This window comes from Pinus tabuliformis, chromosome 9 (assembly GCF_031772625.1).
Source record: "Pinus tabuliformis cultivar Carrire ecotype Pingquan chromosome 9, CPIR1, whole genome shotgun sequence".
NCBI classification, from domain to species: Eukaryota; Viridiplantae; Streptophyta; class Pinopsida; order Pinales; family Pinaceae; genus Pinus; species Pinus tabuliformis.
The window spans coordinates 1,740,571,346-1,740,595,566 of record NC_142307.1 but is presented as its reverse complement, the minus strand read 5'-3'; the positions used below and the strand labels follow the sequence as shown (position 1 = coordinate 1,740,595,566).

Here is a 24,221-nt window from a genome sequence, read left to right as displayed (position 1 = left end):
CTGTAGGAAGGGTAACAATGACACAATAAAACAAGATCTTGCTTCCTTAAAGAACGAAAAGTTAAACATTGATATGTAAAGCTGCCAAGTTGAGGTGCAGGAGAGTTCAATGAACAAGCCAAGTTCTATATTAATGTTTGAATGTTTGATTATTCAACCAACAATGTCTCATCTGACAAGTAAGTCATTGTCTCATAAGAATGGTGACATGGATCGCACTTCATCAACCTAACCTGATACAATTCACTTCCAGCTGTTGATTAAACATTGTATTTTGGAGCAGATAGGAAATGTTTGTCTAATATTTTGTGAGCTGCCAAGTTGTGGCACAGGTGAGTCCAATGAACAAGCCAAGTTCTATATTATTCAGGGTAATGTTGATTATTCAGCCTAACCCGTTACAATGCACTTCTAGTCACTGATTAAGCATTTTATTTTGGAGTGGATTGCAAATGCTTGTACAAAGTTTCGCTTTTGTTTTGGAACAAGCAATTTATGCAATATGACCATGATGGAGGGTGTTTGATATAATGATCATAATTAAGACCTATGTCACAAGGTTCGTTGCATTTGCAGGTTGTAGTTTCAATTTTATTGATTTCAAAATCCACCTTAAATTCACCTCAAGTTCACCGATCTTGATATCATTTTGTAAAATCTGCAGGGAAACACTTTGTTAACTTATATGTAAGAGGAGGCCACATAACCACAAAGTGAAATAGGGTCTCAGACCATCCATATCCAAATTTCCTCTCTATAATGTGTAGACACATCCAAATTTGGATAAGGGAAAACATCCAAATTTTGATTATATGAAGGTCATTGTGCCTCCAAGAGCCAATGAAGGTACATAAAATATGTGTTGAGAGAGAATTAAACAAAGCACCTACTTTCATGCCAAGAGGGTCAACACTGGGGTGTACAGGATAAACTATGGGATTTGCGAGTTGTACTATGTGTTGTGCCAATTAATATATTTTTAAATTAAAATTTATTAGATTATATCATTATTGTATAGGTAATTTATAGATATATTAAAAATGTCATAAATTATTTTATTAAATTTATTTAGATTTTATATTAAAGCTAATAATATTTTTAACAATAATTTATATAGAGAGAGAGAGCAAGGGGGGGTGTGAGAGGAACCTAATGATGAACCTTATATGAATCTCATCGAGAAATTCAATTTTGAATCAAATTGCATTGTTATCGAATTTGAACCTAAACCATGTGACTTTGATTAGGATTTAGATATACTTTAGATATTCAAAAAAGGCTTGGTTAGAAACTTTATAATGAAATGAAGTAATCATTAATTAACAATGTAGTCATCTGAAGATCATATATTCGGGAGTTACATAACTACTCTCTCTCCAATGTAGTGAGGCATTGATCACTCAAGAGTCAATAATGTATCTATCTATTCTTTTTTATTCTTATGTGCATCCCTGTCTACACTCGCGCGTGTCAAAACTGACCAGGAGAGTGTTAGATATAATGGCCATAAATTAGAATTAATCTGTACTTTAGCAACGTAATAAAGATTTAGTTAGAGTCTTCATAATATAAGTGATGTAATCACCAGGTTAATAAACCTTGTCATTAAAAGGGTATTTGAGAGTTACGTGACGTACTCCTCTATCTCTCTACGTAACAAGGCACTGCATCACCTAATAATCAATCAATCTATTCTCTCCCGTATTCTTGAATCTTTTGCATAATCCTGTCTACAATCTTGTGAGTGTAAATCCAACACTACGTAGGAAAGAAAGATGGAAATTTAACAATATACAGAATGCATACCTTTCCCTTGACTTGGACCTGAGTTTGAAGGTTTGTGCTCTCTATAATTATAGAAAGTATTAAGTGTGATCTTGAACTTTCTGCATTCATCTGCGTTCCAGAAGTGTGTCGCCTTTCTATCCCTTTACATACAATAGCTTCCAGCTCTTCAAATGTAGATATAGTCACAAGAGTAACATTTTCCACCATAACCATTCCCTGCAAAAATTATCCATCAATTTAACATCCTATTGCTAATATCAAGCAACAATGAGATTTTCAATTGAGCGCCTTAATTTAGCTCACAATTTCAAAAAAAAAAAAAACCTACAACACATCCATAAAGAACTAGAACCAAATTTATTGACTGGACCAAACAAACAGTGAAAATATAGTTACCAATAAAACAGCAAATGCTTCACGGTATATACACCACTATCTCTAATACCTTAACACATATAATTGGAGGGTTATAAATTTATAGTACAAGAACATGATGAGAGTCAACTGAAACAGTTTTATTCATAAAAATAAAGCATTCACCTTTGTATCTTTCTTAATGTCAAGTTTCAATCTCTTTCCATTCTTTGGCAGAAGCAAATCTACAAGTGCGTCCTGGTATAACTCCACCATATACACCTGCATTATTGACAAAAACATAAGAGTAACCTCTGGAACAAGCCCTGGATCTAATGGTAATCAATCAAATAAAAACAGCAAAATCTGAAGTAACAACTCATATACTTGTAAGTAAATATTCCGACACTCTTTAAAGATTTGACGTCTGATGTTATTGTTCGCAGCTAAAAGTAGGATTAGTACAGAATGAGAAGCACATATAAACCAGACACACAGCAAGACCCATGGTATGTATAAGGCATAATCGTTGGTAATATGATGGTATTATCAAAAATTTAAAGTTTAAACAGTTCCATGACATGCATCAAGAGGAAACCTCTTGGGACCCATCAAGTCATAAGTTAAGATTAAAGTTTAAACAATGTTTCAATTCAAATATAAAGAAGTAGTAATACCCTCAAATATAAAAATAGCAGGACTGTTCATTCCCAGCTTACATCTACCCTCTGCCTGCTCATGACTGGAACTGGTAGCTTCAATATGTACAGTCAGAGGTGCATTGGTAACAGATTTGCTGGTCTGTAGTTTCTAAATGGCATCATTAACATTCTCCAAATTCTTCCCGAGATTTGCAGAGCCTGCCTTCATTTATTATTTTCCTTTTTAGCAGCTTTGTAATCAACTCGCATTTCTTACATAGCATGCTGCCATTCATCAATGATGTCAGCTTGCCCTTTCAACTGTTTAGCTTGTCGATTGATAATATTGCAAGCTCCACATCACTTGCCTGTTCTCTTTACATGCTGCTTCTGTAGTTTCTGATTTTATTCATTCAGAAATTGCCACATATTGTAATAAGTTTGACACTTCCGCATCAACATTTCCTAACTGATTCAGAGTTCCTTGCATATACAAATCATTGGCTAAGTCAACCCTGATCAACCCATCTCGTTCTTTCTGCAAAGATTTGGTCCTGGATAGGTTAATAAATCTTACTTTTGCCAATTCTTCTTAACTATGCTTCTTTTGAGGAAAAAAAATTCTCATTCTGTTCATCTAAATTATGGTATTGATTCTTCCATTTAACATACCCAGCAGTATATCCAAGGACTCTTCCAACATAATTTTTTGTCTCCTTAGCTAACCTTCATCGCCAGGTGTCATACCTGGAAATGTTCACTTATCATGGCACCTGGGATAAAAGTTGAAAAAATGACCAGTTGTGCATTTTAGTTTGACCAACAAATTTGACACTCGGAAGAAATTTAAATTTCCTCTCAATGTTTTTGTCCTTTTCCACAGTCTAGGGTTTTTCTGCATGACACAGACCATAGTTCTAGACATTTATGGGGTCACTTCTAAGGGGTCAAAATAGCCATTCCCTAGGAATCTGGTCAGTCTAAAGTTTAAATGAACTGTGTTGAGAACTGTAGTTGAGTAGACTGTGACAAACTCCTGGAAATTTCACCATCATCCTTCTTTTTTATCATAGAACTATAGACAGATTTCAGAGAAGAATTTCCTGGATCAGAGAAGCCACGCACAGGCCTCAGAACACCTAAATTTGAGAGTTGCATTTATCATATTGGATTTTAAATCAGTGTTTGCATGCCTTCTACAATGTTTTCCTCATCAATCTCATCAGCACCCTATAGTAGCATTCCATGGATAAGTCGAACCCTTCCCTCCTGTCTTTTCTCAAAACATATTAGTTTAATGTTCTAGGTGACAATCACAAAGCAGAGAACTGGATCACTGTGGGCCCATCAAGAGTGTCCATTTCCTTATTTTCCAAGGAAAACCATGTAGGAAAACTCAAAGGATGCTTCCCCACATTCATGATTAGCATCACTAGTAAACCCATTGATGTAGACTAACGTGACTAATTCAGAGGGCTTTGAAACAGGCACCAGCTGGCATGAACCTAGCCTAATGCCCAGCAACATTGACAACCACTGAATGAGCTAACTCCTTGGGAAGTATACATTTCCGCTTTATTTTTAACTTTATCATAAAATGCTTGGGCATAGAAAGCCGTGTTGAAATGTTCCACTTCTTTACACCCACTAAAATGGTCTTCTCATGCTTACTCTTGGACAAATATCCAGTCCAATTATATTCCAGGCATTCAATAGACTCCGAATATAATGCATGCCCGACATCAGATATTTGTATTTCTGTCCATGCAAAATCATCTTAATGATGTGGACTCAGCCACAATTTCCACGTACTTATCCTTTGATTTGGATAACTTCCTTTTCCCCTCCCCTTGATCTCCTGATCATTGTCTTTAATGGAAAATCGCATAATAGAGGCTGATTTATCCATTCCCAAATAGAGGATATTATCCCCCAGTTCTCCTTTGTCTAGTACACCAATAACCATGTGAATTCAGTCCATTAGTTCAAACAAAATAAAACTCTCTTCATTTTTATCTTGCAAAATTGAGATTCAACCCTCAATGCCATACTCAGCAATGAGGCTGGGCAAGATTTGGATGTCTAGTTGAAGAATGGGCAAAGTCAAGACATCATAAATCCCAGCATTCCTTAGCCAGTCTTCTGCAATTTCACCATTTCTGATAATTGTTCATAGCTGATAGAAAACCTACCATAACCATCGCATATTGAGTTTATGCCCTCAGGGTTCTGCCAACTCCAATTCCTCACAGTCATCGTTTATCAAGTTTTCTTCAGATCAATTCACAAACATGCATTTACTACATTGAAGGGACTGTGACCATATGACTCCAGTGTTTTACAACCCGGCCGAGTCAACTCGGAAACGGCCGTTTCGAACCGAGCCGGCACCCAGAACTATGACTCGGCCAGCAACCCGGCTCGGTTGACCGAGTCAGCTATGACTCGGCCGAGTCATCCAATGACTCAGCCGAGTCATAGCTGACTCGGTCAACCCGGCCGGGTCCGTATTGACTCGGCCGAGTCAATGAAACCACGGCTGGGCAGCGTAAAACATGATTTTAATTCACTTTTTTGGTGTTTTTTGGTAAAGTTAAATAGGGTTTGTGGATTCCAAAGGGTAATGGTAAATTGTTAAATGCTTTTGGGGTCCATTTCCCCTCCCAAACTCTATTTAAGACAGCCAAATGCTCTCATTTCACTCACAGCAGTCTTATGCATTTGAGTGAGAGTCTTCTTTGAGAGTTAGTGAGCAGTTCTTGAGCTTGTTTTGGAGCAGCAGTGAGGAGTCTTGGAGGAGCATTGTAGCTGGAGTGAGGAGCTTCTTGGGCAGCCATTTGGAGCAGCATTGAGGAGCTGATTCTTGGAGCAAGCTTGAGGAGGCAGTTTGTGCCTGGAGGTATTTTTTTCCACCTCTATAAATCTGTTTTTACTTAGTAAATTTTAGGTGCATATCAAAAAAGCTTAGAGAGTGTTTTTAGTCAAATAAATGAACATTGAATCAATTTTTTTTATTTTTTTTCATTTTCAGATTGTTTTCCTAGTCAAAAAATGGCACCTAGAGCAAAAGATCCTGCTTGGGCATATGTTGAAATGGTTGATAGTCAGATGTGTTGCAAGTTTTGCCATAGGAAAATTAAGGCAGGTCCTGGGAGGATTCATAGGCTGAAACAACACTTGGCAGGGATTAAAGGCCAAATTACCGCATGTCCCTCTGATGAAATTGAGGAGATTAGAAAGAATTTGGTGGAAAGCTTTGAAAAATTTAAAGAAGAAAAGGCTAGGCAAAAAGAGATACAGGCTGAAATTGGGAGGAAGAGGGAGATACAAAGAATGATGGCTACCAACCCCCAATATGATTTTGAGGGTTCTTCCTCTATCCCTCAAACTGATGCATCAAACCCTTTCCGTTATGTTCCTCCCTCTTTTGCTTCTGTTCAAGATAAGGGAAAGGGTAGAATGAAGGGTGATGTGACTATCAAAAGTTATTTCACTCCCTCAGGCTCCTCTCCATCAGATGCACATGGTCCTGAAGTTAGTAAAGGTCTTGCTCAGCCCACTTTAGATGACCAATGGAAGAAAGAATTGAGGGAGACTGCTTGTGACTACATAGCTAGATGGTGGTATGATGTTGATATCCCCTTTAATGCTGCTCGTTCACCATATTATGAGCCTATGTTTGAGGCCATACATGCTGCTGGAAAAGGCTTCAAAGGCCCTACTATGCAAGAGCTAAAGGGGTTTCGTTTGCAGAAAGAAATTCAATCCATTAATGAGTATTTGCAAGAGTTCAAGGAATCATGGGCAAGAACAGGGTGTACCATCATGTCAGATGGATGGACTGATCAAAGAAACCGTACCATCATAAACTTTCTTGTCTTCTGCCCACAGGGAACCATGTTTTTAAAATCAGTTGATGCATCTGATAAGGTAAAAGATGGCCACTTGTTGTTTCCGCTATTGGATGAGGTTATTGAGGATGTGGGGGTGGCTAATGTTGTTCAAATCATCACAGACAATGCCTCTAACTATGTTCTTGCTGGTAAACTGTTAGAGGAAAAACACAAGACCATCTTTTGGACCCCATGCGCTGCACATTGCATAGACCTCATGCTTGAGGATATTGGAAAATTAGATTGGGTCAGAAACACTGTAGATAATGCCAAAAGCATAACAAAATTTATCTACAATCATACACTGGTTTTGAGTCTCATGAGGAAACACACTGGAGGCAAGGATATTATTAGGCCTGCCATCACTAGATTTGCTACACATTTTTTGACATTGCAATCTATGCTTTCCCAACATAGAAACTTGCAAAAGATGTTTTCCAGTGATGAATGGAATCAAAGCAATTGGTCTAACAAACCAGAAGGCAGAGAATTGAAAAGGAAAGTCCATGATGAAACTTTTTGGAGAAAGGCAGCAGAGATTGTGAAGCTTGTTGAGCCACTAGTTAAGGTGTTGCGGTTGGTGGATGGGGAAAGGTTGGCTATGGGCTTCATTTATGAGGCTATGGATCAAGCAAAGGAGCAAATAAAGACAGCATACAAGGATAGAGTGGCAAAGTATGGGCCCATTTGGGCAATCATTGATGAAAGATGGAACAATCAACTCCATCGCCCTATACATGCAGCTGGGTATTTTTTGAACCCACGGTATCATTATAAAGCTAAGGAGTCAGGAGCTTTGAGGGGGGAGGTCAGAGATGGACTGGTTGATTGCATTGAGCGCATGATCCCATCGGAGTCTAATCAGCTGCAGATACATCAACAGGTCACATCCTTCAGCAATGCAACAGGTACCTTTGGGAAGAACCTAGCAAAGATTGCAAGAGAAGCAGATGAGCCAGGTAAACAAAAATTTCAATTTTCAATTTCTTAATGGTTTTACAGTTTTACTTTTTTTATTAAAGACTAAAGTTTGTTAAATCATTTATAATTTGAAAGTTAGATATAATTTGTAATTTTGTTGAGCTTCAGCCTTCATCTAACTCATAATTCATTACACTCCTATGTTTTTTGCAGCACAATGGTGGGAGGCCTTTGGTGGCCAGTGCCCTGAATTGCAAAGGTTTGCAATTCGTATTTTGAGTCAAACTTGCAGTGCATCTGGGTGTGAGCGCAATTGGTCTGTCTTTGAGAGGATTCACACAAAGAAGAGAAACCGTTTGGAGCAAAAACGGTTGAATGATCTAGTTTTTGTCCAATACAACCTTCGGCTCAGACGGAACCAATTGCTGAACAAAAGACCTGATTCAGATCCCATTGTGTTGGAAGACATTGATCCAACATCAGATTGGGTAGTGGAGAGTCGTCTACCAGAGTTTGATCCTGATGAGGATCTTGATGAACTTGATGTTGAACATCCACTGCAGCCTGTTCAGTTGAATGCAGATCCCAATCCACCAGCCTCAGTCTCACAGCCAGCTAGTAGGACTCCAGTTGTAGGTGCTTCCTCTCCTCAGCCACGACAGAAGCGCAGCCGCATTTCTACTCTATCTCAGCTTGCATCTGCTGCACAGCCTAGTGGTACTGGCACCACTTCTACAGTTGCAGTTGGAGACGATGATGATGAGGAGGAGCCATGGGGCCCCTTGTCTGACTCTGATGATGATGATCCAGAGATTGGTCGAGATGATCTTGGCTCCTCTGGCAGTAGCTACTAGCCTCCTTGGTTATTTGTATTTTGTTTTGACTCTTGAGTCTTTGATCATGTATGACAGACTACAGTTGACTATGTATTGCCATTGGGTACCATTTTGATATAATGGATTGGTTCATGAGCCTACTTTGATCATATGTTGTCTTCCATCTATATTATAATGCTGTGTGTTTGGAAACATGAATGAAAATCTTTAAAATTATGTTTAAAATATTTAAAATTATGTTTTTTTATAAAAAAAATAAATATTTAATGTATTTTTTACAACGACCGAGTCATTGAAATCGAGCCGGCCGAGTCATTACCGAGTCGGAGTCGGAGTCGGAGTCAATCCTCGGCCGAGTCGGAGTCGGAGTCGGAGTTGTAAAACATTGTATGACTCCCAAGCTCACCAAGTTTGATATCGACTTACAAGTCAAACTTGCTGCCAGTTCAACTGAGAGGTTGACTCTAGAGTGAGTATTCACAAACATGTTCACAGTTCTGCAAGTTTCACCCTCAATGAGTATTCATCAACTATTTCACAGCTCTGCAAGTTTGACATGCCAGCCCAAAGAAAATCTCAGGCTGATGCACTATGCAATTTAAGCTTGCCATTCAGTATTATAACATCAAGGTCAGTTGTATCATTCAACACATTCATTATAATTTATTATCGATTACATTTTGCGATGTTACGAGACTCAGCTCAGGGAAAAACATAACAAGATAGAAGACTCGAGAGTTTAACTTGGCTCAGGAAAACAAGAAAAATACAAAAATATTCAAAAAAAAAAAAAAAAAATATATATTCATTTTTGTGATAAAAAAAATCATTTATATCAAATTGGTATATGCCCATACACTATATAAATATTATATATATTTCCAAAACATCATGTGTACAAAATATCTTTGCATAAAATGAGTTGATTCGAAAAACAATTTGAAACGAAACTGAGCACTAGTAAGATCTAGTATCTACCATCTACTCTGTGACTAACAACAAAATGGCTGTAGCACTGGAAGGGTACCTTCTGGGCATGAAAACAAGCTGTAACATTAAACTATTTGAAGCCCTAGTTGCTCTATGCACAGTGAAAGAAGAAATCCAAGCAAACGGTCTCTATTGTGAAGTCCTAGCTGAGTTCATCGATGCCCTAATCACATGTGTTCTTGAATCCTCTCAGTATGATGTTGTCGCATTCACTCTAGGGGAGAAAATGCAGCCAGAAAAAACACAGGAAGATGAGTTTGTCAGAGGCTTTCCACGGACTTATACACAGCCCATCAAATCAAACTCAGCCTGACCGTGTTTGCCTCATGTCAACATGAGTTTGACTCACAAAAGTTTCAGTTATGTTCTGTTAAGGCCAGGATGAGTCATACTCGGAGACTGAAGAACCTGGTAATGCTAATATTTAATCCTTGTAGATTTTTCTATTTTCTCCTACTTAAATTGGATATTGTTATAGTTATCAGATAGGACTGTTTGCAGCATTGCTATCAGAGCCTTGTCTCACAAGATGATGAGTTTGCCAGAGGCTTTCTGGGCATTTATAAACAGCCCAGCAAATGAAACACAGCCTGATCAAGTTTGCCTCATGTCAATGGAGCTTAATTTGCGGGTACGTGGGAGTCTAACTTGGTCAGCCCAAGTTTGACTCACAAAAGTTTCAGTTATGATGTCTAGGGCCAAGATGAGTCATATTTGGAGACTGGCAGCCCTGATAATGCTAATATTTTATCCTTGTAGATTTCTCTATTTTATCCTATTTATATTGGATATTGTTATAATTATCAAATAGGATTGTTTGTAATATTGATATCAGAGCAAATTTGAAACAGACTTTGGCCACACTTTCTGTAATTCGCTTTCCTAGGAGTTGTTTACCATCCTTCCACTATGTATCGGCACTATATAGAGCATGAGACTCTAAGTTGCACGAAGCATCGAAACATTTCACAGAGTTTCCGAAACACGTATGACTATGCTTAGAAACGTCACTTCCCAAAAATGGAAACGTCAGCCGAAATGTCATTCATGTATATGTGTATGTGTGTGTGTGTGTAAAGAAATTTATAAATAAGTGAATAACATATTATCTTGCAAGAAAAAAGGGAATAAGACCCATAGATGACAATTTAGAAGGAAAACCAAGTCTATATTAACTCTCATAGCTGATTACATGATGGTCAAGTTTTGGCAGAATTTCAGCGTTTTGGGTACAAGTACGGCCCGAAACGCTGGGTTCCTAGAAGTTTCATGCAACATATATGAGAATATTATTTCCCCCTGGCTCCTTATGCATTTGCATCTTTGCGTGGATTGAGATTTCTTGTGACTCGTGAGTCAATTTCAAGTGTGTTCACATCGACTTAGAACTGAGGAAGGAAACTACATTGCTGGAGGAGAGGGAATCTGTGTAGTTTGCTCAAATGAAATTATGAGTCAGTAGAGCATATATTAATAGATTAGAAATTCGAGACATTAAATTTTGAAGGTCTATCCTCTTTAACCAGTGACCTTGCTTAACAATGCATTGGACTGTATTAAGTGTATCCACAAGTTCTAAATTACTCACAAGTTGATCGTGACTAACTCCTTTAGATCCATCATCGCTAGGTTCTGCAAAGTACATATCGAAACTTGATCTTCTTTTGCGATACTAATAAACATTAATTGGATTTTCTATATCTTTACTCTTCTCCTTTTACATTGTTGACGCTTACGTTTTAACTTTGGTTATATTGCTTTCTTGAGTCATGCATCTAGCAATCCCAAGGTTAAAGCAGCATACTTGCAAAACTGTCTATTTGTGCAAATGACATTTATTTTGGTCATTCGTAGAGATTAATACAATTTCAATTTCAATTTCGATTTCAACGAGCTTGAATCAAGATTTCACCATAAACTTAGAAGCACATGCCTTTCATATAGTGCTTCTAAGCCTTAAAAATAATACGTTGAATAGAATCAGCTGCTATTGATTCTTGCAAAAAAAATGTATTTAAATTTTAGAAGGAAGGAAGCATATGACGCACCTTTAATGAAAAGGAGAACTTGTTACTGTCCCGGCTAAGAATTTTAAAAAGCTCCCCAATAGCCCTTGGGGTAAGACCTGGATTTTGATCTGAACCATAAACGGTGAATGTTTTGCCTGATCCAGTTTGCCCATATGCAAATATACAAACGTTATATCCATCAACTGCTGACTGTACCAGATACTGCCAAAATGTCAAAGTCATTAGAATAATTCAAAACAACATTTTCAGTGTGTATAGTTCATCATAAAATTACAAGCTGGTAGCCAAAACTATGAACCATGCAGAACTGTTCCCACATGTAAGAGAAATAAATATAAGCTTTCTTGCTCACCAACTTCAGAGACCAGTAAACTAGGCTCACTTACCCTTGTATCCTCAAAGACTTCGTCTTGGGTAGCATTACCATCAAAAACATGATCAAACTGATGTTGCTTTGGCTTATCATCCTTCCATGGGTGCTCCACTGTAAATTCATCTGGTGCAATAATAACACTTCTCTGTTTCTCAAATGTCTCTCTCTCACTAAGTGGCCGCCACCGACAATAAACTCTGATCTTACCTTTCATATCTGAAATAAATTACAATATCATAATGCAGCAGCAGACATTATAAGGCACCATGTGAATACAATTCCTTATCCTTGATGGAATAAGAAACAGAAGTTCAAATTCAGACAGAAATGGAAGTATAGTTTCACACAAAGTGTGTCTAACAACAAAATATCACAATTGAATGTCTTTTCTTGCCAAAAAAAATATTACAATTAAAATAGAAGACGTATAAGCAAACCTTCCATCATGTTGAAGTACCGCTTTCTAAGGACTTGCTCTTCCTTATAAAGAACTTCCATCTCAGCTAATTGTTCAGCTTGTTTCTTCAAAAGTGAAGCAGTTTGTGCATTCTTCCTATCAATGTCCTATAAAAACAAAGAGATTATTGACCATGCACATATCAATAAATATAACTCAGTTAAAACAAATTGAAATTCACTAAATGGACACCCAAAATTGCATGAAACAATTAAATCAACTGTATTAAGTTTGAAGATTTAATAAACTTCATAAAAGGAATAAAATAAGGTCTTTGACATCTAATCCTCCAGATGATCACACTAGAATAGGAATCTTCACCCCAAAGATTTTGATTAAATCAAGAAGTTTAATTTTTACATGAGCACATATACACCAATAATAAAATTTGCAATAAACAACGAACTTCTTTTTGGAGAAAAACATTTTATATTGAACATAAAATATGCAAGAACTAACTTTATGTAATACCTCTTTCATTTCTCGTAACTCTTCCAGTTCCTTTAAGCTCCCTTGAACGGCATCCAATTCAGAAGTCCTCATTGATAATGTAGACTCTACAATACTCAACTCTTGAGTCCTCTCGGTAAGCTTTTTCTCCAATTCAGCTACTCGTAATCTAAGCGCATCACGTTCTTGTTCAAACTTCCTTTCCAAAGTCTGTGTCTGCAGATAACATTTCAGCACTTTCAGCCACATAGAATATTTCTTCACTTTTACATAAAAGTGTAATGTTTCTAAGAGAACTCCCATTGGATGTGGTAGTTACATTCTTCTAATCAAATACAGAATTGCATAAGCTTAATCATTTTGTATTTATTCATTTAATGGTGTTTCATCTCACAAGAGGCTATTTGGTTTCCAGCTCCCCTATGTTACTTTTTACGTATTAATTTCATATCACATTAAGAAAAATGTACTGAAGATATTGTTCTCTCGTATGCAGCCACGTATTTTTGTCCATGTTTATGGGTGTAAATCTAATATGGTATTAGAGCCCCTTGTGAGAAAGAGACAAGTAGAAAGCAGGTGCAAGCCTAGGGACTGCACTGATCAGTGACAGACCGAATGACTCCTCACAAACAATTTGGACAGGAGGACAGGCTGACCTTGAGATTAGGACTTGCCTGAATTTTAAGGCAGTGCAGACAGCTAAAATGTTAAGGTCTGTAACGGGCTCAAACAAATCCTTGAAAAAGACATATACAGAGACCTATGGCACAACTCCTAAGACGCAGACACAGGTCGCTGGTTCTTATTTTGAGGTTGTACAGATGCTTTATGGATGCCAAACAAACATATATTTCAATGTAAATTCCAGCTGCACAAAATTCAAGGCAGCAGCATTTATCTTCCGTGACATTTTTATCACCTAGGGCACAGAATTCAAGAAAAAAAAAGAGCATAGAAAATGAGGGGGGCTCTACACTATTTTTTAGAGTCAGAATTTGGGACAGATTACAAACAGGGAACTTGTAGGAGAGTGAATTACAGTATTCTGAAGTTCTTAAATTTCAGTAATTTCGTTTCAGCAGATTTCAGTGGAAGTACTGATTTTGAAGAAATAACAAAATCTCTGAAACAGTAATTTGGCTTGGGGAGTGTGGAGGATAAAATTCTGTGTTGCGGGATACTATGCAGTATGTTGGGCACCGCTCTTCAAAGTATGTCTGAGTCTTTCACCCCTTCTTACCCTATGGATGATAACCCCAAGATAGTTCTCCATCAAAGATTCATATACTGGGTTACTGAGATTTCCTCTCAACTGGTGTCTTTTCCTTCTTCCAGGATCCCTTTCTATGGCATATGGGTCTCTTGTTTTACCACTCCCTCCCTCACAACCCCTCGTATTATTATTCCCATTGTCAAGTCCATTGCAAAAATAATCATGGAAGCATGCATTCCTGTATTGATCGATTGACATGTTGGTTGCATTGGGTCTATGATTATGCCTAGCCCTTGACATTGTATCATATGCATAGTAGAGTAGGATGCATTGCATGATGATTTTTGCATTAGAAATAACATCATATGATTTTTCTCATGGTAGATAGATGCAAAATTTGCATATCATTATTTTTCTGTTGATTTTATGGCCTAACATATTAGCATGTGTGATCATGAGACACCATGAAAGCATGTTGCCCCATATTTCTTTCCATTTATTATATGTGCAGGTGACAAGTCTACAGTAACCAAGATATTGCTGGAGTTCTCGTGACCTCCCATTCGAGTAGCTCCGCCCACTTCTTTGAGAGATCACGTCTCATTTGGGGTCAGATGTTACCCACCACTTTGTGGGTGATATCCCTAGGAGAAATTTTTTCTTCAAGATGGTCCTCAGCTGGCAGCCACCAGCTAGCTCATTGTGCCATCTTCTCCGCCACCTAAGCCAGCCATGTGGTCCCTCACCCATTTGCCTTAATCGTATGTTTGAAGGTGGGACTCCCGAATCTAAAGGTATGCCTTGTCATTTTGATATTGAGTATTGTAGTTTGCTTGTCATGGACACTTCTCGGCATGGATTACTCAAGGAATTCGGCGGAAAGAATGGGCTAGGTATGTGCTTCTATCCACTAGACCCTTTTTAGGAATTAACCTTGGATTCTAGTCCCGTGGGATCTCTTTTATTGACCATTTAGTTCTAGAGCTGGTATTTCACGGGAAACCTGATTTTGGTTGTGTGATCTCGCTCCCTTATCCACTTATATTACCCTCTTTCCATCCATTACTGCCCCATTCATCATTTTTCCCACATGGGTCCACATCCCTCCATTGGGTCCACATAGGGTTGGCTCGCCCCTTGCCCTTGCCCACACCTTGGGTCATGGCCTGGAATGAAGCCCAAAGGTTGATGCAACTGAAAAGAAAGTTAAAAGCATATATGGCCACATTTAACAAGAAAAGTACTACAAAATGCAAAAGATGTCGGGACAAAAACATTTACCACGTGGCCAAAAGCCAATACATGAGCTCTATGTTGATTTTTGTAGCATCGGGTGTGTTCTAGCCACGAAACTTTGTGGAGAGGATAGAATACATGTATTCTCCAAAACCCAAAAATCGTTTATGGAAATTCCACATAGAAACGACTTAATTAAAATAATTCATCTTTTTTAATGGGACCTATGTCCAAACTTGGGAAAATCGATTAATTAAAGGGTATTAATTAAGTCGTCGTGAGAATCTTCTAGAAGAAGACATGGATCGAGTTCTAGTTAATCCTAGCCATCGATTATATTTTAATCTCGGTCGTTGATGTCTCAACGAGAGATTATAAGAAGAAATTCGATGGGGGTTGGAGAACACACTTGAGACACCAAGGAATTCGATTTTGCTAGGAAATCGATCTTCAAAGTAGCAGTTGTGTGTTGCCGGAGGTGATTCAATAAGATCGAAGCAGTGAGAGAGGGGCAGGGATAGTAAGGTCGGGAAGAAGATTTTCCAGTCTGGTGAGTGCACAGCAGCAAGACAGAGAGGCAACGCAGAGCAGAGAGGCAGCGCAGTGCTTCAGAGGGGGAGTCGTATTTCGCTGGGGAGAAGCAGTAATTCAGTTCCAAAATACAGAGTGGGAGCCCGGAGGCCGAGAGAATCCATTTCCCAGACAACAATTGATCAGTTAGCGAGAGAGATGTTGGTCCGAGTTGTGTGATGCAGAACTGCGTAGGCTAACGCAGGGACTATGCGGAGGCAGCAAAGAGCAACTCATCTTGAGCCAAGGTCAATGTCGGATCAGAGATGGAAGTGAAATTTTTCTCACTAGATCTTTTGTCAATCTTTTCTCTATATGGAAAGCTAGATTTGAGCTTCCATAGATTTGTACTCGGATTTACTACTGCATAATAAATAAAACCCTCAGCCATTGCGTTGGTTTTCTCTAGTTGGGTTTTTTCGGGGACATTGGTCCAAAAATAACAGTGTTATTTATGTGTGTGTGATTCTATTCTTCCAGCATTATTTTTCTTCCGCAGTATTTATTTTGTGAAGGCTGCAGTGTATTAGTTCGATATTTGTCGTAAAACACAGTAAATAATTTATTCAATTTATTTAACAGATAGAAGAAACTTAATCAGTTGTTGCAGTAGGATTCGGGGTTTCCAAATTTGCACATGGTATTCGATCTTCAGAGTAGAAGTTGTGTGTTACCAAAGGTGATTCAGTAAGATCGAAGCAGTGAGAGAGGGGCAAGGATAGTAAGGCCGAGAGGAAGATTTTCCAGTCCTGTAAGTGCATAGCAGAGAGACAGAGAGTTCCACAGAGAGGCAGCGCAAGGCAAAGAGGAAGCGCAATGCTTCAGAGGGGACGCCGTATTTTGTTGGGGGAGAAGCAGTGATTCAATGCCAGAAGTCGGACTGCGAGCTTGGAGGCTAGGAGAATCCATTTCCTAGACAGCAGTTGATCAGTTGGAGAGAGAGAGACGTTGGTCTGAGTTGTGTGACGCAAAACTGCGTAGGCTGACGCAGGGATTGCACAGAGGCAGCAGAGAGCAACTCATCTTGAGCCAAGGTCAGTGTCGAATCATCGGTGGAAGTGATATTTTTCTCACTAGATCTTCTATCAGTCATTTCTCTATATGGAAAGCTAGATTTGAGCTTCCATAGATTTGTACTCAAATTTACTACTACATAATAAATAAAACCCTCAACTATTGCACCGGTTTCCCCAAGTTGGGTTTTTTCGGGAACATTGGTCCAAAAATAACAATGTTATTTATGTGTGTGTGATCTATTCTTCCAGCATTATTTTTCTTCCACAGTATTTATATTGTGAAGGTTGCAGTGTATTACTTTCGATATTTGCCATAGAACACAGTACATAATTAGTTCAATTTTATAACAAATAAAAGAAACTTAATCAGTCGCTGCAGTAGGATTCGAGGTTTCTGAATTTTCACATAGTGTCAAAGCACAGATCGTAAGTCGGAGAGCTCAGTAGCAGAAGGGAGGAGGAATTTCAAATCTATGCGGAGGCAACGCAGTCCTTGGGCCAAGAGGGTCAGTTTTTTAGGAAAAAATATTTTTCTGAGAGTCGACATAGAAATTAGATTTTCCAGATCATAGCTTACCAAGGCAGAGGCAGACGCAATATTTTTCCTTACAGAGATTATCTTCTGCTGGGATGCAGTTATTTTGCCGCAATTTTCTAGTGAAAAATAGCATCAGGAGGAAGGAAGAGCACACACGGAGGGAATTATTTTCTCAAGGGACTTCTAGCCTGGAAGTTTGAATTTTCCTATCAGAGCAGCAGAAGTTGTGAGCAGATTTGCCCACTCCAGCAGGAAGTGTGAAAATCCAATCAGCAGTTGAACAGAGGAAAAGAGGAATTCGACTTTTTGTTGAGATGGCCACAAATGGGCAGGATCCATGGAAGAGCAGTGGATTAGATCCAATTGCTGCAGATTTCTCACATGGATCAGTATCCTTGCTACAGGAGCCCAATAGAATCAGTAGCAAGAGGATCACAGTGTCAACAGACGCAGATAGTCATTTAAATGATAGTTGCATAGCTAGTTGCAGTCAGTTCCTGGAAGACAGTGGCAAAACTAGTTACAGTGACATAGGTAGTTTCAATTGCCCAATTGCAGTATGCAGGTGCAGTTCTAGCCAGGAGATTCCCAGCGCAGAGCTTCACAGTCAGTTTCCAATGCAGGGGGACTGCATGAGTTGTCAGGATGTAGTACAGAGATTCCCATAGGGATATCGAGACTCGGAGTCTAGTTTCAGAGGGAGCAGCCCTATGGAATCTAGTACTTCAAGATCTGGGGAGATCAAACTCATTATTGCAGTAGTTGTAGCAGCACTACAAAAGCATCAGCAAAGCAGTAACAACAGCAATATGAGTAGATCATATTTCGTGATGATGACAGCCATACCCCTAGGAGTGAGGTGGGGTGACTTGATTTTGCAGCCCTAGAGAGCTATAGGATGGGCAGGATTCTTGAGGAGATCCACCTCATGAATCAATACCTTGCTACAGGAGCCCAAAACATGCAGTAACAGGATGGATCAGTGGCAGTTGGTGCATTTAGGTGCCAGAGTGACAAATGCAGTAGCTAGTAGCAGGTTAGATACTGGGCAACGCAATGCAGAGTTAGCAACAGTGCAATTGGCACAGAGTAGAGTCAGCAGCAGCGCAGAGTCTAGAAGCAGTCAAGACTCAGGTGACAGATGCATCATACTAACCACAGTTGGTTCAGTATTTTGGATGCTTTTCTGTTGCAATTGTTGTAGTTGCAGCGACAGCTGATGGAGAGGGAGTTGCGGTGCAAATGCAGTGTTGGCAGTTGTTCAGCAGGGCCAGCAGCAACACGGATGCAGAGTTTATCAGACTTGCACAGTAGTTGGTGGGCAGCAGCAGCATAACAAGAGGTGGTGCAGAGACAGGGTGTTGCTTCAGTGGGTTGCAGCACTAGAACACATTCCTCGCTAAGAGGGAGTTAGCGAGGAATGTGTTGATTTTTGTAGCATCAGATGTGTTCTAGCCACGAAACTTTGTGGAGAGGATAGAATACATGTATTCTCCAAAACTCAGAAATCGTTTCTGGTAATTCCACCTAGAGACGACTTAATTCAAATAATTAGTCTTTTTTTAATGGGACCTAAGTCCAAACTTAGGAGAACTGATTAATTAAAGGGTATCAATTAAGTCATGGTGAGAATCTTCTAGAAGAAGACATGGATCGAGTTCTAGTTAATATTAGCCATCGACTATGTTTTAATGTTGGTCGTTGATGTCTCAACGAGAGATTATAAGAAGAAATTCGATAGGGGTTGGAGAACACACTTGAGACACCAAGGAATTCGATTTCGCTGGGAAATCGATCCTCAGAGTAGTAGTTGTGTGTTGCCGGAGGTGATTTAGTAATATCGACGTAGTGAGAAAGCGGCAGGGATAGTACGGTCGGGAAGAAGATTTTCCATTCAAAGAGGCAGCACAGAGCAGAAAGGCAGCGCAGTGCTTCAGAGGGGAAGTTGTATTTTGCTAGGGGGAAATAGTGATCCAGTGCCAGAAGCCGGAGTGGGAGCCCGAAGGCCAGGAGAATACATTTCCCAGACAGTCGTTGATCAGTTAATGAGAGATACGTCAATCCGAGTTGTGTGACGCGGAACAACGTATGCTGATGCAGGGACTATGCAGAGGCAACAGAGAGCAGCTCACCATGAGCCAAGGTCAGTGTCAGATCACCAGTGGAAGTGAGATTTTTCTCACTAGATCTTTTGTCAGTAATTTATCTATATGGAAAGTTACATTTGAGCTTCTAAGATTTACTACTGCATAATAAATAAAAGCCTCAGCTACTGCACTGGTCTTCCCAAGTTGGGTTTTTCCAGAGACATTGGTCCAAAAATAACAGTGTTATTCATGTGTGTATGATTCTATTCTTCCAGCGTTATTTTTCTTCTGCGGTATTTATTTTGTGAAGGTTGTAGTGTATTATTTTCGATATTTTCCATAGAACACAGTAAATAATTTATTCAGTTTCTTTAACAAATAGAAGAAACTTAATCAGTTGTTGCAATAGGATTCAACGTTTCCAAATTTTCACACTCTACCCCATCATCATGGTCATCACCCTAGTTCCTACAAGTTTTATTAGGCTTCTTCATTATATAGGAACACATGATTGTCCCAACCCCTAGTGGGCGATGAACCGCCTCACCTTAAAAAGGAGGTTCCACTGCTATATCTCACACATCATGCTCTAACCCCTTGAGCCCCGAGTAGTCAATCAAAGAAAATCATAAAACAAGACAAAAGGCATAAAATAAGGGTGAAAAAATCAAGGTCGGGGCACCTCATGTACCATGATTGCTCCCTCATATACATTATAAACCCAAGTGTGGGCTTCCCTCTTATCAGCAACCCTTGTACCCCAGCGTGTGACCCAGGGTTGCCCCTTCTCATTCGCTAGTTCATTCACCTATCTGCCACATGCCACCACCTTTTGAAGGATGTACCTTGACCATATTATCCCCTTTAGAAGTAGAAAGGAACTTGTTTAACCCCATTTGGAGTTTAGATGACATTGGCACATCCCAAAGGTCATTATGGAAGGGCAGGCCATTATGAAGTCCCCACCTGTGGTCCATGGTTAGGTAAGCTCATTTACTCGATTTCTCTAATGACTAATTGTACTGGAAGGCTAGGGGACGCATTGGATCTTATGCAGGATTGCAAATGGTTTCCATTTGGGTTTGGTCTCCCTATATAGGGTCCTAATCCTCCACAGGGTTATATTGGCACATGTAGGGTGAGCGTTGAGAGCCATGGGGGCCCACGGCAGCAGATTGCACTCCATGTATCCTCACAGCCATTCAAATATTGCTCGTGGTTCACTTATTGGACGAGGAGGATGCCCCTGATCCATCATGCCCAACTGGCCCCAGATCTACACCATACACTTGGCAGATGATCCAGGACTTGCACGATGATGTGGCATCACCTACACCATCATCCTAACCCTTGCAGGCGATCTACAGGCATCTTCGATTTTTTTGGAGACCCATGAGGACATTTGTGTGCCCCTGCATGTCATTTGGAGCACCACAAGTTATTACAAGGGGCCAACCCCTTGCCCACTACTTTTGAGGGTCCTATTCTTCATTGTGGCACCCATGGACCTCATTAGGCCTCTTAGAGGGCCCTACGACATGCATAGATTATTATTTGGCCTCTTGAAAGGCTTACCTATTCATTTATGAGCTAGCTTGGTGGGCTTGTCACCAAAAGTTGTATTATTAGCACATTATTTTATTTTTGGGGCTTATGTAGGTCAAGGAGGCTAATTCAAACTCCTAAGTTGTGTATAAATAGGAATGAGATGAGTTCATTTCTCATCATCACTTTGGTTTTGATCTTTTATCTCTCTTGAGATTTTCTCACTTTTTCTAGGGATGAATTGGAGATTTATGGATGAGTTTTGATGTATGGATATTGGTCTATCTTCTCTTCGAGCTTCCTATTGTCAATTGTGAATGGTTGGATATACTCTATTACATGTAAGTACGTGCTTTTGATGTTATTCTTGTTTACTTTTGTCATATATGTTGCTCTAGGATTTTCGTTGTTCTAGGGCATAACTACGGCATGCATTTACTGGTTAATATCGTAGAATTTCTCTACTCTAGCATTTCCTTCAATGTGTGGCCCACATAATAGAAGTGAAATCTCCTAGGAGTAAAATTTGACCTTGACAAGCCATTTCTCTGCAAGGTTGCTTCTTCTTGACCTAGAAGGCAAACGAAGTGATCTTGAGGCCTCCTTGATTGGGAACCAAGAAATCCTACTCTTACTCAACATAGACTTCATTTTCCCAAAGATTAAGGCATTGATCTACCAAGGGTGGTCACTGAAGTCCACATTTTCTCACATTCTTCCAGGACTAGCCACATTGGGGTGACTAGGGCATCAATTTCCCAGCAAGCTAACCATCAAAAAAAATCGGTCTCTTAGGGTCTCCTGCATTGGCCTTTCCTCTTGCCCTCCTCCAAAATTTTGAAGCCATTCCAACGGCGGAGTTGGAAGAAAAGTCAAGCCCTAGCTTCGGGATCAAAACTTGCCCTGCTATCCCCAAGGCTAGTACCTTATAGGGTCAAGAGTCAAGACAGCATCTTCAAGTGAAATTCTTCTCTTGATCCTTTTCCCCACCTCTGGTTGCTTCATACCTTCCTCATATCCTAAACCGGGTCCACTTGGCCCCGTGTGGTCCCATTCCTTCAAAAGACTATTCTTCAAAAACCATCTGGGATACCAATTCTAACAATGATTTTAGGGATTGGGGAACTCCTTCACAAGCCTATTCCCATAAACCTAGCCCTCAAAATCCTCTCTTCCTTTCCCTAGAAACACATAGTACCTTCCTTAGAAAGCAAGCAAGCTCTATCCTTCAAACTTTTTGGGAAAGGGTTTGGGTTACTCATATCCATTGACTTATCATTCATTAGTGACTCCATACATATCGGATCTCCTCCCATCGATGAAAATTCGTAAATAGAAGGGAGCCTTAGCTAAGGTGACAGTGAGCTAAGTCTCCATTTGTTGCCCTTAGCAGGGCATTTTCCCTTTAGGGTTCCCCTTATGTCCCCTGCTAGTTTGAGCGGTAACCGTCCTATTACAGAGCATTGGGGCTATGCAAACATTTTCACTCTACAAAAGATAGAACTTTCAGTGCTTCAAGTAAATCAATTCTTAACTTTTCCAACTACCTACAACTTCAAAGGGACTAAACATGAGTAGGGTTGTCAAATACTAAGTCTAACAACAACGAAGAGGTAGATTTCATATCTATTTGATGTCTTGAATCATGGCCAATTTCACCCACAACATTTTGGATCATAAAATTTTAACACTTGAAAGCAGAGGATGCTTGCAAGTTTTGACAAAACAATATTGCGAAAGGAATTGTGAAGTGTGCAAAATGAGGAGGCTCACACTGAGTATGATGAGAGAAATCAGGAGGCTGTGGTGTTGATCAATTTCTCGATGCCTATTGAGATGCTACCTAAAGTTCACAAGGCATTTGAGACATTCAGAATTTGTGGGTGCCCTAAATCGCAAGAGACATCAGACAAAGAAGGTAGGGCATTATACTTAAAGAATATGTTATTTCAATAAAGAAGTAAGAGCGACAGTCAGTGGGGGTTAGCTTGTTATCCTCCCCAGCTGGGTTCAATTCCTGCATGTGACATGTTGAGCTCATAATGAGTATTTCTTGTAATGGCTTCAAATCTTGTTGTATGAACAGTTCCTCGAGGACAAGAACATGTATATTCCTCGTATGGAATTTAAGATATTTCTCATGGAAAGGGAAAATAATATTTACGAGTGTGATTATCTTCATAATCATTTGTTGATAATCAAACACATAAGAGAAGACTACGGAATTAAAAGACAGGGAAGTGTGCAAATTAAGATGAAAGGTAAAAGGATGCTCTTCCTAAATGTCTTCTTCATTCAAATATTAGAACTAGCCTAGATCCATCTTAACCCCAAATCTATCAAGAGTCGAGATGGATCAAATCTCTCGAGATGTAAACCTCTTTTTTGAGAGCAAAACTTGAGGAAAGGTTTGCACCTCGAGAGATTTGATCCCTCTCGACTCTTGATAGATCCGGGGTTAAGATGGATCTAAGTTGGTTATATAATACTATATAATATCTATATCTGTATCTATGTGTCTCTCTCTTATTCCCTCTCTCTCTCTTCCCCTTCTCTCTCATCTCTCCCTCACTCACTCTCCTTCTCTCTCCACCTTTCTCCCTCTATGTCTTTCTTCTTCCCTCCCTCTCTCCCCCCCTCCAACTCCATCTCTCTCTTGAGTACTCTCTCTCTTCCTTTCTCTCTCTCCCTCTCCCACTTCCCTTTGTCTCCCCCCCCCAAATCACTCTCTCTCTCTCTCTCTTCCCTCCAACTCTGTCACTATCTCCCTCCTCCTCTTTCACCCCTCCATCTTTGTGTCTCCCCTCTCTCTTCTCCATCTCTCCTTATCTCTCTCCCCTACTCTTTTCTCTCTTCTATCCTCTCCATCTCTCCTTGGTCACTCCCTCTCTCTCTCCACCTCTATCTCTTTATGTCTTTCATCTTTCCTCCTCCTCTCTCCCCCTCCAACTCCATCTCTCTCTTCCCTCCTCTCTCTCCCTTTCTCCTTCTCTCTCTTCCTTCCTCTCTCCTTCTCTCTCTTCCTTCCTCTCTCTCCCTCTCTCCTCCTCTCTCTTTCTTTCTCTGCCCCCCCTCCAAATCACGCTCTCTCTTCGCCCTCCAACTCAGCTCCCCCCTCTCTCTCTCTTAAATTTGATCCCATTGTATTATGTTTAAGAAAGTATCTAAATTTTAAAAAAAAAAACACATTTGGTTGTAAAATATTAAACCTATATTTTGGATCAATCATGTCAAAAAAAACACAGTAATGAAAAAACTTAAAAGAATCATCCATTATCTT

The 24,221-nt window shown here is 39.6% G+C and overlaps 1 protein-coding gene across 2 annotated transcripts in view; it reads right to left on the bottom strand.

The window, feature by feature from the left end:
- LOC149155673 (kinesin-like protein KIN-14I) overlaps positions 1-24,221 on the bottom strand; it is a 121,439-nt gene that overhangs the window by 45,968 nt on the left and 51,250 nt on the right. Inside the window, exons 16-22 of one of the 2 annotated variants that reach the window (XR_016263720.1) lie at positions 12,755-12,949; positions 12,264-12,390; positions 11,840-12,042; positions 11,472-11,654; positions 11,012-11,055; positions 2,329-2,424; positions 1,876-2,004 (exon numbers count right to left, since the gene is read on the bottom strand). Coding sequence is in view for 1 of the 2 variants with exons in the window: in XM_089445875.1 (XP_089302001.1) it covers positions 1,807-2,004; positions 2,329-2,424; positions 11,472-11,654; positions 11,840-12,042; positions 12,264-12,390; positions 12,755-12,949 (1,002 nt within the window). In the remaining variant the exon portion in view is untranslated. Of the gene's footprint in view, positions 1-1,806; positions 2,005-2,328; positions 2,425-11,011; positions 11,056-11,471; positions 11,655-11,839; positions 12,043-12,263; positions 12,391-12,754; positions 12,950-24,221 lie in introns of those variants that run through there. The other variant, XM_089445875.1, reaches the window with a different exon arrangement.